The 17,789-nt window shown below is 37.5% G+C and overlaps 2 protein-coding genes across 11 annotated transcripts in view; one reads left to right on the top strand and one right to left on the bottom strand.

The window, feature by feature from the left end:
• The window catches only part of LOC113079192 (C2 domain-containing protein 5-like), a 28,972-nt gene extending 18,008 nt beyond the window's left edge, over positions 1-10,964 (bottom strand). For 4 of the 10 annotated variants that reach the window (XM_026251395.1, XM_026251396.1, XM_026251401.1 and 1 more), the window contains exons 1-10: positions 10,736-10,963; positions 9,842-9,938; positions 9,628-9,714; positions 9,371-9,542; positions 9,195-9,290; positions 8,871-9,026; positions 8,312-8,516; positions 6,323-6,477; positions 2,899-2,987; positions 1,880-1,988 (exon numbers count right to left, since the gene is read on the bottom strand). In XM_026251395.1, the coding sequence (XP_026107180.1) occupies positions 1,880-1,988; positions 2,899-2,987; positions 6,323-6,477; positions 8,312-8,516; positions 8,871-9,026; positions 9,195-9,290; positions 9,371-9,542; positions 9,628-9,714; positions 9,842-9,931 (1,159 nt within the window). In that variant the 5' untranslated portion in view covers positions 9,932-9,938; positions 10,736-10,963. Of the gene's footprint in view, positions 1-1,879; positions 1,989-2,898; positions 2,988-6,322; positions 6,478-7,178; positions 7,301-8,311; positions 8,517-8,870; positions 9,027-9,194; positions 9,291-9,370; positions 9,543-9,627; positions 9,715-9,841; positions 9,939-10,735 lie in introns of all 10 variants that reach the window. The other 6 variants (XM_026251398.1, XM_026251403.1, XM_026251404.1 and 3 more) reach the window with 3 other exon arrangements.
• A 3,602-nt stretch (positions 10,965-14,566) lies between these two features.
• Positions 14,567-16,412, top strand: LOC113079207 (troponin I, slow skeletal muscle-like). Its single transcript, XM_026251425.1, has 6 exons — positions 14,567-14,650; positions 14,769-14,810; positions 14,945-15,076; positions 15,411-15,500; positions 15,585-15,767; positions 16,078-16,412. The coding sequence occupies exons 3-6, from the start codon at positions 14,966-14,968 to the stop codon at positions 16,177-16,179; spliced, it is 486 nt and encodes a 161-aa protein (XP_026107210.1). The 5' UTR covers positions 14,567-14,650; positions 14,769-14,810; positions 14,945-14,965; the 3' UTR covers positions 16,180-16,412.
• The last annotated feature ends 1,377 nt before the right edge of the window (positions 16,413-17,789 follow it).

Raw genomic sequence — 17,789 nt, 5'->3', positions numbered from 1 at the left:
GAAACAAATAAGAGTAATAGAGCATCATGTGCTTGAGAGGGCAAACATTAAGGCAAAGAAATGGCGCATGTGATGCAGAATAAACAGGTGTATCTCAAATTAGAATGTCATGGAAAAGTTTATTTCAGTAATTCAACTCAAATTGTGAAACTCGTGTATTTAAATAAATTCAATGCACACAGACTGAAGTTGTTTAAGTCTTTGGTTCTTTTTAATTGTGATGATTTTGGCTCACATTTAACAAAAGCCCACCAATTCACCAATTAATCTCAAATTAGAATATGGTGACATGCCAATCAGCTAATCAACTCAAAACACCTGCAAAGGTTTCCTGAGCCTTCAAAATGGTCTCTCAGTTTGGTACACAATCATGGGGAAGACTGCTGTTCTAGAAGACCATCATTGACACCCTTCACAATGAGGGTAAGCCCCAAACATTCATTGCCAAAGAAGCTGGCTGTTCACAGAGTGCTGTATCCAAGCATGTTAACAGAAAGTTGAGTGGAAGGAAAAAGTTGCACAACCAACCGGGAGAACCGCAGCCTTATGAGGACTGTCACACAAAATCGATATAAGAATCTGAGTGAACTTCATAAGGAATGGACTGAGGCTGGGGTCAAGGCATAGAGACGTGTCAAGGAATTTGGCTACAGCTGTTGTATTCCTCACTTCTGAAGTCACTCCTGAACCACAGACAAGGTCAGAGGCGTCTTACCTGGGCTAAGGAGAAGAAGAACTTCATTGTTGCCCAGTGGTCAAAACTCATCTTTTCAGATGAGAGCAAGTTTTGTATTTCATTTGGAAACCAAGCTCCTAGAGTCTGGAAGGAGGGTGGAGAAGCTCATAGCCCAAGTTCCTTGAAGTCCAGTGTTAAGTTTCCACATTCTGTGATGATTTTGGGTGCAATGTCATCTGCTGGTGTTGGTCCATTGTGTTTTTTGAAAACCAAAGTCACTGCACTGCATTTTGGAGCACTTCATGCTTCCTTCTGCTGACCAGCTTTTGCAAGATGCTGATTTCATTTTCCTGCAGGATTTGGCACCTGCCCCCACTGCCAAAAGCACCAAAAGTTGGTTAAATGACCATGGTGTTGGTGTGCTTGATTGGCCAGCAAACTAACCAGACTGGAATACCATAGAGAATACATGGGGTATTGTCAGGAGGAAAATGAAAAACAAGAGACCAAACAATGCAGATGAGCTGAAGGCCACTTTCAAAGAAACCTGGGCTTCCATACCAGCTCAGCAGTGTCACAAACTGATCAGCTCCATGCCAATCCAAATTGAGGCAGTAATTAAAGCAAAAGTAGTCAATACCAAGTATTGAGTACATGTACAATGAATGAACATACTTTCCAGAAGGCTAACAACTCACTAAAATGTTTTTTTTTTTTTTTGGTCTTTTGAAGTGTTCTAATTGGTTAAGAATTAGATTTGTTAAACATGAGCCAAAATCATCATAATTAAAAGAACCAAAGACTAAAACTACTTCAGTCTGTGTGCACTGAATTTATTTAATACACAATTTGAGTTGAATTACTGAATTAAATACACTTTTCCATGACATTCTAATTCATTGAGATGCACCTGTACAATGTACAAGAACTGAAACTGATTATACAATAAAAGCCTCATCAACAACATGCACACTGCCAAACTACCTCATAAATTTAAATTTATGCATTTAGCAGACACTTTTATCCAAAGCGACTTACAGTGCATTCAGGCTATCATTTTTTATCTATCATACATCTGTTTATTGGTTTCTGCTCTTACTACAGTGGAGTTGTTATGTTTCATATTGTTTTAACTTGTGTTCATGTATGGTATATTTGGTGTATTTGTTTATGTTTGTGCTTGCATAATATGAGCCGTCTTACCTGGGTTGTGGATTCGATCCAGAAGCTTTACTGAGCGCGCACTGACCACGCCTCCCACATGAAGGAGAAATCCAGGAGGGAAGACAGTCAATGTGAAGAAAGGGTATTCCTGAAACACACAGAACGGTGATGTAGGGATCATACAGAAATGACACAGGTGAACCAATGGACATGAAGAAATCTTCCCACAAAACTAAAGATTTTAAAGCACAGAAATTGAAGCCTGTGGGTCAAGCAACTGTATTGTCAATATTTAGCAAATCACAACATGACTCATGCAGAGATACAGAGATTCAGGTAACAACTCTGTTGAGTGCAACACGTCTTACCAGCAGATGTAAGTGGCATAACAAGTTGCAATAAAATGCACATAAAGGCTATTGTAATTTTAACTTACCATTCTGATCTACTGTTTGCAAATACATAATAAATATGCATAAATTCCTGATTAAAAGCCTCAACAAAATTGTTCCCAGTACACGTTTCTTTCTCATCCACAGACTGGATGAAGACACAGACTTCAAGATCTCTGGCTCTTCATTTAGATCAATTTAATTAATTCACAAGACCTTTTACCCCCGACCAAGATCTCAGCAAAACTGTGATTTACAGGTAGACATGAAAGCTTTCTAGCACCTGTCAAAGGTTCTAGAATATTCTCCATGGAAATGGGTGCATAACCACATGGCCCCCAAACCAATAGTCACAATACCGATGTGTCATTGGTTTGATAATGAAGTCATTTGGACAGTAGAAGAGATGCGGGCCTTCCGATTTAAAGTTCTCAAACAGGGTGGAGTTTGGAAATATGTAAGATTCTACAATCGGAAAACATTTGTCATGCCCTCTTCAGACATACCCATGCTCTAAAAAACGCTTCAGAGGATGATAAAACCCCCTGAAATCCAGTGAGAGAGCGATAGAGTGGAGAAGCATAATTCTCATAATCACCAGTACCAATTTTGTGCATAAACTTGATTGTTAATTTATAAATGCATGTGAATGTGTGTTTTTCTTACTCTTTGCTCCAGTGCTGATTGGGTCTGCTGCTTCAAAAGAGCTTTAAGGGGCCCTGCATCCTTTCCTGCACTGCCACCACTTCCCATTCCTGTTCATGATGGATAAGAGAGTAATTCAGGCGAAATGAAACAACACATAACTTCTAAACAACCCAGTGCACAATGTTACAATATCCCATGCACTCACATACATTGACCTCTTCTGTGTGCCAATGGCTGCATTTACATGCATTATATTAATTAAAATTTCTTGTTTGCCAATTATGACTTTATTAATATTTTGGTTTCTTGATCATATTTATATGAATTCCTTGACATGTAAGCACATCACTTATTGCATTCACCCTGCTTTATTTATATAGCACCACTAAAAACAATTGTTTACCAAGGTGCTGTACACTATTTCGAATATCATTAACATTAACATTTACAACATGGTGTTAATATACACTTTTTTTTTTATCTCTTATGCTCAACAAGACCGTTATATTGTGAAATATGATTACAAATTTTGCAGTCATTACTGTAGTCTTCAGTGTCACATGATTCTTCAGAAATCATTATAATATGCTGATTTGAAACATTTATTACTATCAATGTCGAAAAAAGTTGTTTTGCACAGTATTTATTTGGGGAAACCTTGATACTTTTTTCAGGATTCTTTCAGAATTATAAAGTTAACAAAAAACAGCATTTAAAATAGAAAACTTTTGTATCCATAAATGTCTTTAGAGAAATCTTACACGATTCAGCACACATAATTGCGCATATCACCAAAGCAGTGTGTTTATCCCTCTATGGTTAATCCCGGGAAAGCGTGTTTATTCTGAACCAGCCACAAACATCCAGGTTCTGAGGGGTCCTACGTGTTGATTCCCCACGTATAGTGTGAGCAGTCAAATCGCAACTCGACGATCGGACCGTACAGTGAGCACATAAAAATCATGAGCTTTGGCTTTACATAACATGCAATCTACTCGTACAGTGTGAGTTGGTACCTTGCCGAAATCGCACAGAAATCGCTTAGTGTATGCCCGGCTTAAACCATTAAAGTAATGTACGTATGAACACATTTTAAACATTCAGAGACTTTAAAGAATTAACATAGATTGCAGACAAAAAAAAGTACTCTACTCATTCACTAGCTGGGCAACTTAATCAAGTCATCACTTTTTGACATATTAAAGCACAATTAATAAACAGTTTCAGACACACAAGCTCAGATCCCAGGCATTAGGAAATTAGATTTTCGGAACCAGCTTAATAGAGACAACAGAAGGCTGCTATTTTTATTCTTTTTCTAGTTTCTTCTTCCATTGGCAGAGAGATCTAACCTGCAGTCAGGCTAACAGAACACACGCAAGTGGGGTTTTGTTAATCAGGGAGCTCAGAAGACATTAAACCACACCACTCATAACATGCACTCAGAGTGCATTTACCAAGAGATGTGGGCAAATGAGAAAAAAAAAATCTATTTGTTAGTTTGCTTTATTCAGCAACAGGCATGATCTTCTGTCAGGGGACAGCGCAGGGGATAGTGTGGTCACACTGGATGCAGTCACAGCATCAAGGGTCAAAGGTCATGGGGACAGTGGGTGTGTCCTACCAGAGGCCGCCAGCAACAGTTCCTCACTGAAAGACACACTCTTTCTCAGCATGGCTGAGTCTGATTGGCTGACATGGAATGGGGGAGGAGTTGAACTCATGGAAGCCATCCTTGGCCGTAAGTGAAGGGGCAGATGGGCAGAGGGGAGGGGAGATGATTCATACTCCAGGGCAGGAGCACTGGGACACAGAAATATCCCCACTGACAGAGAAAGAATGAGAAAGAAGTTTGGGGAGGACAGGTATGAAAGACATCATATGAGAAGAAAATAAGGGGAGACTGAACTACACAACAGACAGGGATGCAAACTAATGACAGGTAAATAAAATGGTTTTCCTTGGATTTTATTTTCAGCAGGGTGTTTTTTGACGGTATAAGCTGCAGTTTTGCCACATCTGAAATTCAAAATGTCAAATCAGATTTACTTTTGTAATGCATTTCAAAGGTGAATTATCAATTAATGGTCTGCTCCCCATACAAAGTTATTTTATGACTTCAGAATAATGGCCACAAGTCATATGGACTACAAAACTTGTGCTTTAAGGTGAGGTTTTTTTAGTGAGGTAACATGTGCGGTACTCAGTAATGTGATATATCACGGTAATGCATATGCACAATACGGTTATCGTGGGCTCTTCTTAATACCATGAATAATTATATATCACAAATTATTCCCAATTTGGAATACATTTTAAGAACACTTTTCCCATCAATACTGCTGTATGCTGCTTGAAAGAAGTGCACTCTGATTTAAACAAGAAGCATGAAAAGCACATGGGGGAACAAGTGAGAGACAAGCTGAATGGAAGCACAATGTTGTGTTTGTGGTAAACAGCCATGGATCAGTGGCAGACTTGAATCCTGACTTGAGTATCACTATAATTCATTCTACATGATAAAAAGGTGGCTTCAAAAAGATCGGTATCGTGATTGGTTATCGGCAGATACTGCTTCCTATGATCGACAATCGGTGGATGATGAACCTTAATATTAACCTTACATCTGCTTCACAAAAATACCTCTTAAGATGCCACATGTTAAAGGGATGGTTTTACCAAAATTCTAATTCTGTCATCATTTGCTCACCCTCATGTCATTCCAAACCAGTATGAATTCATTTCTTCTGTGGAACACAAACAAAGTTATTCTGAAAAAAGCTGAGAAGATATTTTGACGAACAACACTGAACCTCATCGACTTCCACTGTATGGACAAAAAAAGACAGTTCTCAAAAATATCTTCTTTTACGTTCCACTGATGAAAAATAAAGTAATATAAGTTTAAAACAACATGAATATGGGTAAATAATGACAAAACTTTCATTTAAGGGTGAACTATCCCTTTAATAATTTAACCTTGCAGTAAAAAAACAAAACAAAACAGAATATAATATAATTTTTCAGCATGAAAACATTCTCAATAAAAGCAAGTAGTTTGCATCCCTGGAAAGATAAGTAAGAAAAAGAAGTAGACAAACATGCATAAAATTAAAAATTAAAAACAGAACTGAAGTCCTTTAGAAGGGGCTGATTCCCATAAGGAAGACATGGTATTGAGTTGATTTTCTTCATAGATTTAAAATTGACAAAATGCGAGATCACTGCCTTGAGTAAAAAAAAAATTAAGATAAAGTAATAATGGAAGGACAATACAACAAACATAAATTAATTCAACACAAAATTAGACCAAAATAAAGGGAGACACTGGGCCCTACACCCTCTGCCTCTCGGTCACTAATATTGATTAAAATCAAGGTCCATAGAGAGACAGAGAGAGTCTGGTAGAGTGTCAGAGGTCAGGTGGGGTCGGGTATCTTACCGGTTTTGGGGGTTAGGCTGAGCTCGGTGTCAGAGGAGGAGGACTGGCGACTGTAGGACTTGGAGGGGGAGAAGGAGGAGAAGGTTTGTGCTCTCAGAGGGGTGGGGGGTCCTGAGGATAATGGGACCCCTGGGGCCTCCTCCCCAAACACTGGCCTGTCAGAGCAAGGAGGAACACACTCCATCAACACACACAGACTCACAGGGTCATACATGAGGACTGTGCCCGTGTGTGTGTTTGAGCATGTGCATGTGTATGTGTGTGAGGAAGAGGAAGAGAGATTGAGAGAAAGAGAGAAGAGTGTTGACTGCTTGCTGCTGAAAGGGTGAAGCGTGTGAGGATGTCAAGAAGAAAGGAAAGTGCTTTATGGTAGTGGATGAAAAAATAAAATGGGAGAAAAACAAAACAAAATCAAACACTGTGAAAACAAAAAAGAGGCAGGACACAAATGAGACAAACAAGAAGCATGTGTCAGCCAACCAAAGCACAACGTTTTAATAACAAGGGTCGACTAATGCCTTCACAAGACCAAAATATAAAATTAAACAACCCTCCCTGAGAAAAAATAAAGGTATGTACACGAACAACTTAAAAACACAGAAGCCAACCAACACCTCTGATTGGATATACTCTTTGAATGACAGCTGAATGCAGCTTACTGATTGGTCAGGGGCATTTTTAAGCTGTAAAAAAGGTTGCTTTGGCAGCTGAAGGGGAGGGGGGCTGGTGATGTCATAGCTGTCTGCCAATGAAGAACGGGGTGACGGGTCCGTGGCAGGGTCATGGGGGTCGAGGGGTACCTGCCTACACTGCCTGGCTCTGGGGGCTTCTGAGCTCCTGTGTCTGGGTTTCATACCGGCGAACAGCAGTGTTGGCACAGAAACGGAGAAGCCCTGAGAAAGACGACTGCTCGCACTGTGAACGGGACTGCTGTGTGTGGAACGACATCCGAGAGTGGAAGGAGCAGCCTGCGGAGAGCTACACACACACACACACATTCACACATATTTCATACATTAAACAAACACACACTGTGTACTGTACGTCCACAGAGAATGCAAACACACATATAACAATGATATACACAAACATGCACGCACACACAAACAAGGCAGACTGCATGGAGAAAAAAAATTATGTAATTTTTCGGCTGTATTTTACAACCTAGTGAGCTGACTTCATAGACAGCGCCAAAAAATGCTGTCTAGTTAGGCAGGTCACAGTCCTTCAAACATTCTTAGCTCCCTATAGGGAACGGGACGAGACAACACAAACGCAAAACAGAGGCACAAGGCAGCAGTCCAGACGCAAAAAACATCTAGTTTGAAAATGCACAACCGAACAGCATTTAAACTTTTAGCCATCTAACGCAAACACATGCTGGTGCAAGAGAGATGCGGCATGCAGGAGAGCTAAAGAAAAAGACAGTAAGTGCAAGAGGGAGATAAAGAACATGCAGGGGAGAACAAGATTGAGGTGTGGTATGTTTGTGTGTTGAGAATGCATTTCTGTAAAACTTATAAAACAGCAACTCATAAAACAAATACACTCACACACACCCTCCTACTCATTTACATATATAAACAGAAAACAGAGAGTAAACATTTTCTTCTTTTTCAGGTTGCATTAATACCTGTTTAATAAAACCAAAGGAATGTTAGATAATTGTAATAAATTATTTAAATAATAACAAATTACCTTGAACAAAATTGTCTGCTAAAAGAAAATAGATGAAAATCTATCTGTGATTTCTATAATAACCCATACATCATACATTCATTTCTAATCTTAAATTCAATTCTTATATTCAGTGTAAACAAAATCTAATCTAATGTACTGCAGATTTAACTAGGATAGCTGTTAGAAAAAAAGCAGCAATTTCCAAATCTCTTTAAAAACGGTGATGACCTGCGCACACACACTGACATTTTATCCTTGATTTATAGCATTGGCGGTGCATGCGTATGTGTGTGCGTAGGTGACACTCACTCTTTCATGTCTTTTGAAGGAGAGGAGTTGCTGGGGTGTGTAGCTGTGGCAGGGAATGTGCTGATTTTCTCAAGTGTGCAGGCTGTCCCAATGGCACGAACCACAAGGCCTGATTCTCCTTCAAGGTCAAAACACTGTAGGTACCCCACCACTGCATTCCCTCCCATCTCTAGCACCTTCAGACCAATCTTCCTCTGCAATTCACCTACAACAGAAACACAAATGCAATTACACACCACATGAGCCAAGAAAATATTGACATTAGTGTCTCATATTCCACATATAAGTCTTCTAGCAAGTCACCTTTTAGCAGATTAAAGTACACTTAGTCAGAGTAGAACAATAGGCCTATATCGTGCTTTCCAAAAGTCCTAGATCTAGGTTGGCAAGACTTTTTATATTTTTAAATAAGTATCATATGCTAACCAAGGCTGCATTTCTTTGATCAAAAAAACAAAAAACACCATAAACAGTAATATTGTGAAATATTAATATAATTTAAATGAACTGGTTTTTCTTCAGTCTTCAGTGACACGTGACCCATCAAAAATATTAGTACCTGACATGAGAAAGATGAGTCTCTGTCTGGCCTCGTTGGACGCACGAGGGGTTCTGATACGGTCGATCCACTGATACTCTGGATCCTCATTTACCACAAGCTCTTCCACAAAGCCATGTACCATAATCGCCCGGTAACATCGGGGAATGGATGTTGCTGAAGAAATAGAGCGACAGAGCCAGAATGTGAATGAAAATTCACAGGGAATGACAAAATAAAGACAAGAAGGAGAGCAAAGCAGGGTAGAAAGTGGAGGAAACAGATCGTCAGAGGGCAGAAAGAAAAGAAGTACAAGAAATGGAAGCAGATGATCTAGATACTTACTACAGAAGAATTTAACCCCACATGATGACTGTCTGAAGCGGTTCAAGTCATTAAAGAGATCCACCTTCACCAGAACGTTGATTTCCCCTCTTATACCTGAACACAATCATATCATCAGAACAAAATAAGTCAGAACTCCTTAATATTACAGACTGAATTTGCTTGTGGACACACACCATGTATAGTGTCATAGATTGGAAGCCAGCCAGAAATGACAGTAGCAGCTTCACTGCAGAGCAGTGGATCGATGTCGATGTACACCTTTCCTATGGCATCATTAGCACTGTATGTGTCATGGTCGAGAACAGTAATCTGCAACGGCTCATCCTGCAAATCCTCATCATCCACCTGAGGGGTAAAGGATAAAGGATAAACATAGAGAATAAACTCCACAATAATCCATCCTAAAGCATGACAAGTTCAAAGAACTTACCTCGAATTTGAACCACTCTGAATTCCACTGAGGATTCAGGGATTTGGGGTACACATCTGTCTTAAATGTTGTGTTTCCAAACTTCACCTGTGGAACAACAATGCATAAGTGCCGCTCTATGATAAATCAAGGGATATCCTACTTAGGGAGCATTTTTGTTCGAATGTGCATAGCAAGAAAAGTGACTGCATTAACAACCTAACACTTGACTGACCTCTACAAAGGCGTCCGTGAGATCGCTGGCACGGTCCATGACAGGCAGGTGCCGCCCGGCAACAATCTTCGCCTTTAACTTCCCAGGCATTATTCATCTATTTAAACATACATGAACACAAACTTACAGTTAGCACACTGGATCGAGGCAAAAAACAAAAAACAAACAAAAAAACAGACACAAAGCAACCTGAAACAGGTGATGACAACAGGTGCCTTTGACAGATTGGAAGGCGGACAGAAAGGCCAGACACTGACTACAGATGCAGATAAAAAGCTTTATATAAAATAAACACGCAGTCACAGAATTAATCAGCCCTGTTTACTTAATACATATAACATATATTAACATAACATGTTGAACATACATTTTTATAAATATAATTTCCATTTATAGATTGGGTTTTAAAATATTTAGTCCAACCTTTCTCATTATGACATACAGGTTCATAATAACAAGATTATTCAAAGAGTAAAACCAATTTATGATTAATTTCACACACATTCCCCAAAATAACCAATTAAGTTAAATATATCTGCAATCACATTGTTCATGTAAAACCACAACACAGTTAGACATGAAAACGTGATCTTTGCATAATGTTGATAATGTTACAGCATTTAAAGTATACACGTAACGTTACGTTAATTTTGTATAATATCTCCGGGTTCACCTTGTGGTTTGAAGATTGGTAGCATTCAGATATATATATATATAATCGCCCAGGTATAATACTACACCAGAACACCAAAACCCTTTATCGAAGAAATTATTCGACAATATTTCTTATGTAACGTATTATACAAGACACAAAGGCTTATTTATTGTATGATTTACTTATGAACTGTTCAGCTAAATTACATTATTGTAGTGTTTTTGATCCTGTCAGCTCACCAGAGTTTCACCTCAGCGGTTCAAATCTGACATTAAAGTCTCCATCGATCCTCGCGCCGATTAAAACGCTTCTTCTGTCATAATTAGAGCTCAGGAAGGCGCATCGTCGATCCTGTGAGCCATTTCGATGGCAATCATATCAAAATGTTGATTTTTATGAGGCTAATTTTAAAAATAAATTTGTCTGTCAGATGAAACGGCTCCCGCAGGATAAGGTGCATCGCTCGCGCATGCGCAGGTAGGATGGACGTGAACTTTCAAAGCACATCCGGGTCATGGACATTCGCAGGTCGGGGTTTTGGGCCAGATGTGTGCTTATTTTTAATATTTTCACTTTCATCCTAAGTTTTGGGTATTATACAATATCTACTTTAAATCTTTTATAAATCTTTCGAGGATTAAAAGTCATTCGTAAAATAATCCCATTGCATTCAGAGCCAAATAAACCAGTGGATGGTGCAGCCAGACCTGTTATTAGTCCACTATTGTTACACACTGCTACCCCACTGGGTCAATTAAAATATATTTTATTTATAAAGCCCCTTAAACAATTGTGTCAAAGCAGTTTACAGTGTTAAAAAGGAAAAGTGTGTGCTGATAATGGAGGACATATCAGTTTATCAGTTAGTCAGTTCATTGTTGATTCAGTGATGTCGTGTCCAGCTCAGTTCATTTCTCTTCCAATAGTGTCTGTTCGGTCAACTCTACAAAGTTGCAAGAAATTAAGCGTCCCCAACTAAGTAAGCCATAGGCAACAGTGGCAAGGAACCAAAACTCCACCAGTGACAGAAATTAAGAAAAAAACCTTGGGAGAAACAGGCTCAGGAGGACAGTTCTTTTCAATCCAGACAGAACCAGCATGGTGTGGTTTCATTCCAGGCTGCAACGACAGTCAGATTAACCAGAGGACTCATCTGGTTCTCGTGGCTTTGTGCCGATGACCATCAAGGTCTTTACAGGGGATCTGTCTCCAGGGTTTGTCTAGTTGACATGGTCTCCGCTGACATGTAGGTCACCTGGACTTGATACGGACTGGATCCAGGTGACTTCAGTGACATCTGATCTGGGTGGCTATGGTGACTTCAGAATAAGAATAAAACCATTGCAACTGCATTGGGTGATTCACTGCTATCCTCATTCTTTTCTAAAGTATAAAGCACGAATACTTGAACCTATTAATAAGTGGGTCATTCAAATATGTGTAGCTCATGTTCTTATTGTGATATATTGGATAAAGTTTGAAACAGTACATTTTAAAAAAAGTTAAAAATATATATACATTTCAAAATTGTTGGACCATAGCCTATTGAATAAACAGCTCTATTAGCAACAGATTTGAATAATCCTCTTTAGTTTTGTAATAGTAGTTGGTTTGTCTCACATTTTAAAACATTACATCTTGGATGATAAATTACAAAAAAACGGTACAATAATATATATAAAAAATACATACATACAGAAATGTAGATACACGCATAACTGCAGTCACCTTGTTCATGTGAAAACAGTACTATTACAGAGAGACAATAAATAAATAAGCAGACTGGCCCCATAAAGCCTATTTTTTATAAAATCACCAAAGTATTCACTTTCAGAGTTATTTATTTTCATCTGATAAATAATAATACATTGGACTTATAATAAACAGGACTTTATCATCTGTTGGCATGGATGCTAATATCATTTTATGTATCTTTAGTTATTATTATTATTCTTGGTGTGATTGTGCCCTATATGCCTATTACTGAAATGACCCAGTTTGTGTCTAACATTAATCCTTACATAAGCAGGCATCATGTTACCTAAAATCCACACCTGGCTTGTCATCAAAGCCTATTTTTGTACGCATGTGTGGCATCATTTGTGTGCACGCAGTTTGTTAGTGGGATAAGTAGTATTGTTTATGTGCTTCTGTTCTAAGGATCAATTTGATATCTCGTAAATATCGGCTTAGTTTTAAATGAACAATTGGATCAGAGGGGTTTTCGCCTCATTGAGCTGCCTTAGGTGGAAATTGTTGGATCAAATATGCCTGCGGATGCATGAGAGATATTCCTGACACCCAAGCTGTGGAAACCATTCGCCCGGAGAGTCTGTCAGTCGGACCGGCTGATCGAGTGGCAGAGCAATACATGGCCTGGGAAGCAGACATGCCACAGCTCTCCGTATGAAAAGGTTACTGAATAAATAGATCATACAGTACACCTTCAACACAAAGTTCTTCCTCACTGAATCTCAAATGAGTTTTTGGTAAACAAATAACCTGCAAGTAAAAGTTTTGTGTGATTTCTTGAAATTATTGTGGACGAAGATGTGCAAAAGCCCAAATGGCCCTGACAGTAGCTCAAAAAGAGATAAGGATTTAGTCAAGTCAAGTTACATTAGCTCGTTATACAATACAGATAGTTTCAGAGAAATAAACAAGAAAATAACTTTTTTAATGTGGCAAAGTTCTTCAATTATGAAACAAATACAACTTTACCCATAAAGCAGCTCTCAGTGTCATTGGTGTCACGTCAGTTCAGTGTTAATTCAGTTGGTGGATTCTGATGTGAGATGACAACAATGGAAGGGGATGGATTTTTTAATGTATTTTATTATGAACTCGTCTTTTGGCCACAAGCAATGATCGAAAGTCAATATGCCTTAATAATGGATTTGTTTTTTGCTTCACAGGATGTTAATCGCTAGACTGGAGTGATGTGGATTACTCGTGGACTATTGTGATGTTTTTAATCAGCTGTTTGGACACCCATTCAGAGGATCCATTAGAGTGCAAGTGATGTAATGCTACATTTCTCCAAATCTTCGATGGCCTGCATATTTTCATTTTTGGGTGAGCTATTCCTTTAAAGAACAATATGTGTTTCAAACACTGGGATAATATTTTAGGTCCTGGGTGGGTGGGCAAATGGTGTTTAAAATTAGTCTGGAAGTGAGGTTTGTCTAGGAACATGTGAGGGTGAGCAGGTGCTGATTGTTCTGACCTATGACTAATGGACAGAGACGTTTGATTTATGCAATGTCTTGTTATTTGACTGTAATACATTTGCTCTAAAGAGGTGAAGACTTAATGACCCGCAGTGTCCTGTAATTTACATATCTGCCTGTCCTTTTTTTGATGGTGGAGTTTTCCTCATACTTACCTGTTCTTTTTCACAATTTCCTGTTATAGGACGTGCCATTTCTGTTTGCTATAATACATTTGAGATGCATATAAAAATGTATTTTGAGTCATATACTGCTTTAGGCTTTGAATTACTTTGTCCTTGTGGCATTGGACACACACACACAAGCACTCTGATATGTTGAGGACAGCTGTCCATTCATTCTCATTCCTGTGTCTGTGAGCTAAAATTACAAAGCTGCTGCCTGTCACACATAAAAACGATTGTCTCTGTCCTGTTTGTGCTTCCAGAAGCTGCAGGCAACTCCTCAGGTAACACATCTCTCTGTGTCAGCCGCTACTCTTTCCTAGAAATCTCTCAATGCGGATCAAGAAACTGATTTAGTTTAGTCTTGTGATTGCAACTAATCGTAATTGTTTTTTTTATTTTTGTTTTCATTTATTTGATTTTACAGGTTTCACAATGGCGGACGAGTAAGTGTTTTATGCATTATTTTTCATGAGCATGGCATGAACAAACATTTGTTTTTAATATTATTTTCTTCTCTTTTCTCTTTGCAACCACCAATAAACATAACATCTGCAGCAAAGTAAGTAAATAGTCTATTGTATATGTGACTGAAATAAAGTAATATTTAGTTAAAGCGATAAAAGCTTTAATAACATTATACAATCATTTTCTGATAAGGAAAATGTGATTTATACTCTGTATTTTATTCCAATTTTTATTACATTTTTGTGTATCCTCAAAGCCTCCTGCTCCATTGCCCCCTCGAGTGCAAGCCAAGGTATTCAACAGTACTATGATTATGATATTGTGAAATATTCAGTGATTTCTACATCGTTGAAAGACACAATATAATGTATAAAAATTAAGATTAAATTTGTTTCCTTTTTTTTTTTTAGCCGAAGTCGAAGATTTCTGCATCTCGAAAACTTTCCTTGAAGGTATGATAGTGGTGTGTGTATGTGTGTGTGTGTGTTTTCTATACTTTGAGAACTCAAAAAAGTAAATCTACATGTAGCAGATATACTGATTGCTGTTTTTTGTTAAATGTCTATTCACATATTTTTTTTCTCAGATCCTTTTGCTCCAAAGAGCCATGGATGAGTTGGAACAGGAGAAGGTCAATCGTGATGAGGAGAAGGTGAAATATCTGAGTGATAAGCTTCCACCTCTTCAGATCACCGGCCTTTCAATGGAGGAGTTACAGGTTTGTAAAAGACAACTTCATCAACATATACAGACACTGACCGAAATGCTAGAGAAATCACATTATTTATATAGTTTTTTCCACATTTTTAGGACATTTTTAATAATCACAATTTTTTGTACTTATATTTATACGTATATTATTAAACGTATATTTATTTACATTTAAAATAGTTATATTCTATAGTCTAGTCTAACTCAAATTGAACAATTTTCAGTCACCTTACAACTTGCATGTTTCTATTTGTGTTATTTTATTTAGATTTGATAACTTAAATATTATTCACAATCATGCAAAATAGTAGTAGTAGTAATAATAATGAATTTGTGTCCAGAAACTATGTCGACAGCTCCATGCCAAAATCGATGTCGTGGATGAGGAGAGATACGACTTTGAGGCTAAAGTGAATAAAAACAACAAAGATGTGAGTAAATAAAATATACCTTTTCTAAACCTAAACTAAAATTAGATGACAGTTTCTGTAATGGACACAGTGTGTGTCTGAAAGATCCATGAGCTGAAGCTGAAGGTGCAAGATTTAGGAGGGAAGTTTAAGAAACCTGCCCTGAGGAAGGTGCGTGTGTCTGCGGATGAGATGATGAGAGCACTGCTGGGCTCCAAACACAAGGGCTCCATGGACCTCAGAGCCAACCTCAAATCTGTGAAGAAAGAAGACATTAAACAAGAGAAGGTACACCTGCATGCTCTAATGTATGATACTCACCAAAACATGAACTCATTTTACTCTGGAAGCTTGATTCCACCATGTGATAAAAAAAAAAAAAAACAAAAAAAAAAAATTGTAGTCTCACTCAGTACACATAGCACTTTTTTAATTATATTAATGAAGAAATGGGACAAATATGCCTACTTGCTTCAAAAAATATATTAATTGGCCTAAAAATCATTCTTTGTTTTTAGAAATTCAAGAGAATAAAGAAAATATATTTTCAGTTTTTTTTAATTTTCATTAAGTGCAAGATGCATGTGTGTTTTGTCAGGTTATATCGACGGAGGTGGGCGACTGGCGTAAGAACGTCGAGGCCATGTCTGGTATGGAGGGCAGGAAGAAGATGTTTGATGCTGCTGGCGGAGGACAGTAATAGCAAAGAGTCTGTATAATTGTCTATATGTGTATGTGTGTGCATTTGCTATTAGTGACAGGTGAAATCAAAATGAAGAAAATTGCCTGAGTCACCAGTAAAAAAGAAACAATATGCATGAATACGAATCTCTAAAGAAAGCTTGTAATTATATGAATATGGAAATGTTTAATGCTACTTCGTTGTATACTATTTACCCATTTAAGGTTAATAAAATTTCGATCGTGCTAAAATGGCATGCTTTCTTATGACTACAGACTGTCGTGATATATTTTTAATACACACTGGATGGATAGAGCTTCACAACCTTATGTGATTGACGGTTTGGGTTCCTCTTACATATCAGGGTGGTGAGGTCACGTTCAGATTATTCACACTGTGTGACTGACTGTGTGTTTGTGCACAAGGACAAGGGATTTTTTTTGGTCAACACCTGTCGGAGGGTGACAAAAGAGACGAGTAATGCGGCCTGGTTTGGCAGGAACACTGTATGAACAATGGTGTGGATGTAATGTAGTAAAGAAAGAGAATGTGCATGACCTTTCATAGTACTCTTAATATATATATATATATATATATATATATATATATATATATATATATATATATATAGGGATATTTTAAATCCAATTTAAATGCAAAATACTTTTTTTTTCTTCTTTTATATCAAAAGATTTGAGTTGACTACTGGACTGTTCACAAGTTTCGGGTATGTAAGATTTTATGTTTTTGAAAGAAGTCTCCTATATTCACCAAGCTTGCATTTATTTATTAACAATTAACTTTTATTATTAAGTTAAAAGAATACTATTATTAAATATGATTTTAATTAAAAAAATATATATATTTTGAATAGATTTTAAAATGTATTTTATTCCTGTGATGCAAAGTTGTATTTTCAGCATCGTTAACTCATTGTTAGTCACATGACTAACAGAAATTATTCTAATATGCTGATTTTTCTGCTCATAAAACATTTATTATCAACAGTTGTGCTGGTTAATATTTTTATGAAAACCATGACACACTTTTTTTTCAAGATTCTTCTATGAATAGAAAGTTTAAAGTTGAAATATTATAAAGGTCTTTATGGTCACTTTTGATCCATTTAATGCATTATTTATTAAGAAAAGTATTTGTTAACGGATGTTTTTTTACATACTTTTTTATGTAGACTATATCTATTCAATACCATGCAGTTATTTATATGCTAATATTCCATTCTGAACATCCAAACAACACTGTTAATAGAGTCAGCTCCTTTAAATATGTTAAAGTTTAAACAATTGAGTGAGATAATGAGTGTCTATCTTTGTACTTTGCACTGACAATGTGGTGAGCTCAGCTGACTGTAGACCTGAGGATGCACGTATACACAACTCCAAATAAATGCAAGCCTTCACTAAATATAGCCCCACCTACGTATAAAATTAAAAGGCATTTGTAGAATTTAAACATGTTCAGATGGAAGCCAGAGCCTCCTGTTCTTATTTTAAACCTTCACAAGCTCATACCAACAGATGGAGAGTCCTCGTTTAACCTCGTAGATGCTCTGGAATTAGATGTGGTATTTAGATGCACGTTACATTTTGGTGGATTTTTTTCTCAAT

The sequence above is a fragment of the Carassius auratus genome, unplaced genomic scaffold, assembly GCF_003368295.1.
Source record: "Carassius auratus strain Wakin unplaced genomic scaffold, ASM336829v1 scaf_tig00027323, whole genome shotgun sequence".
In the NCBI taxonomy this organism is placed as follows: Eukaryota; Metazoa; Chordata; class Actinopteri; order Cypriniformes; family Cyprinidae; genus Carassius; species Carassius auratus.
The sequence above is the reverse complement of the archived record's forward strand: the minus strand, read 5'-3'. Positions and strand labels throughout refer to the sequence as shown.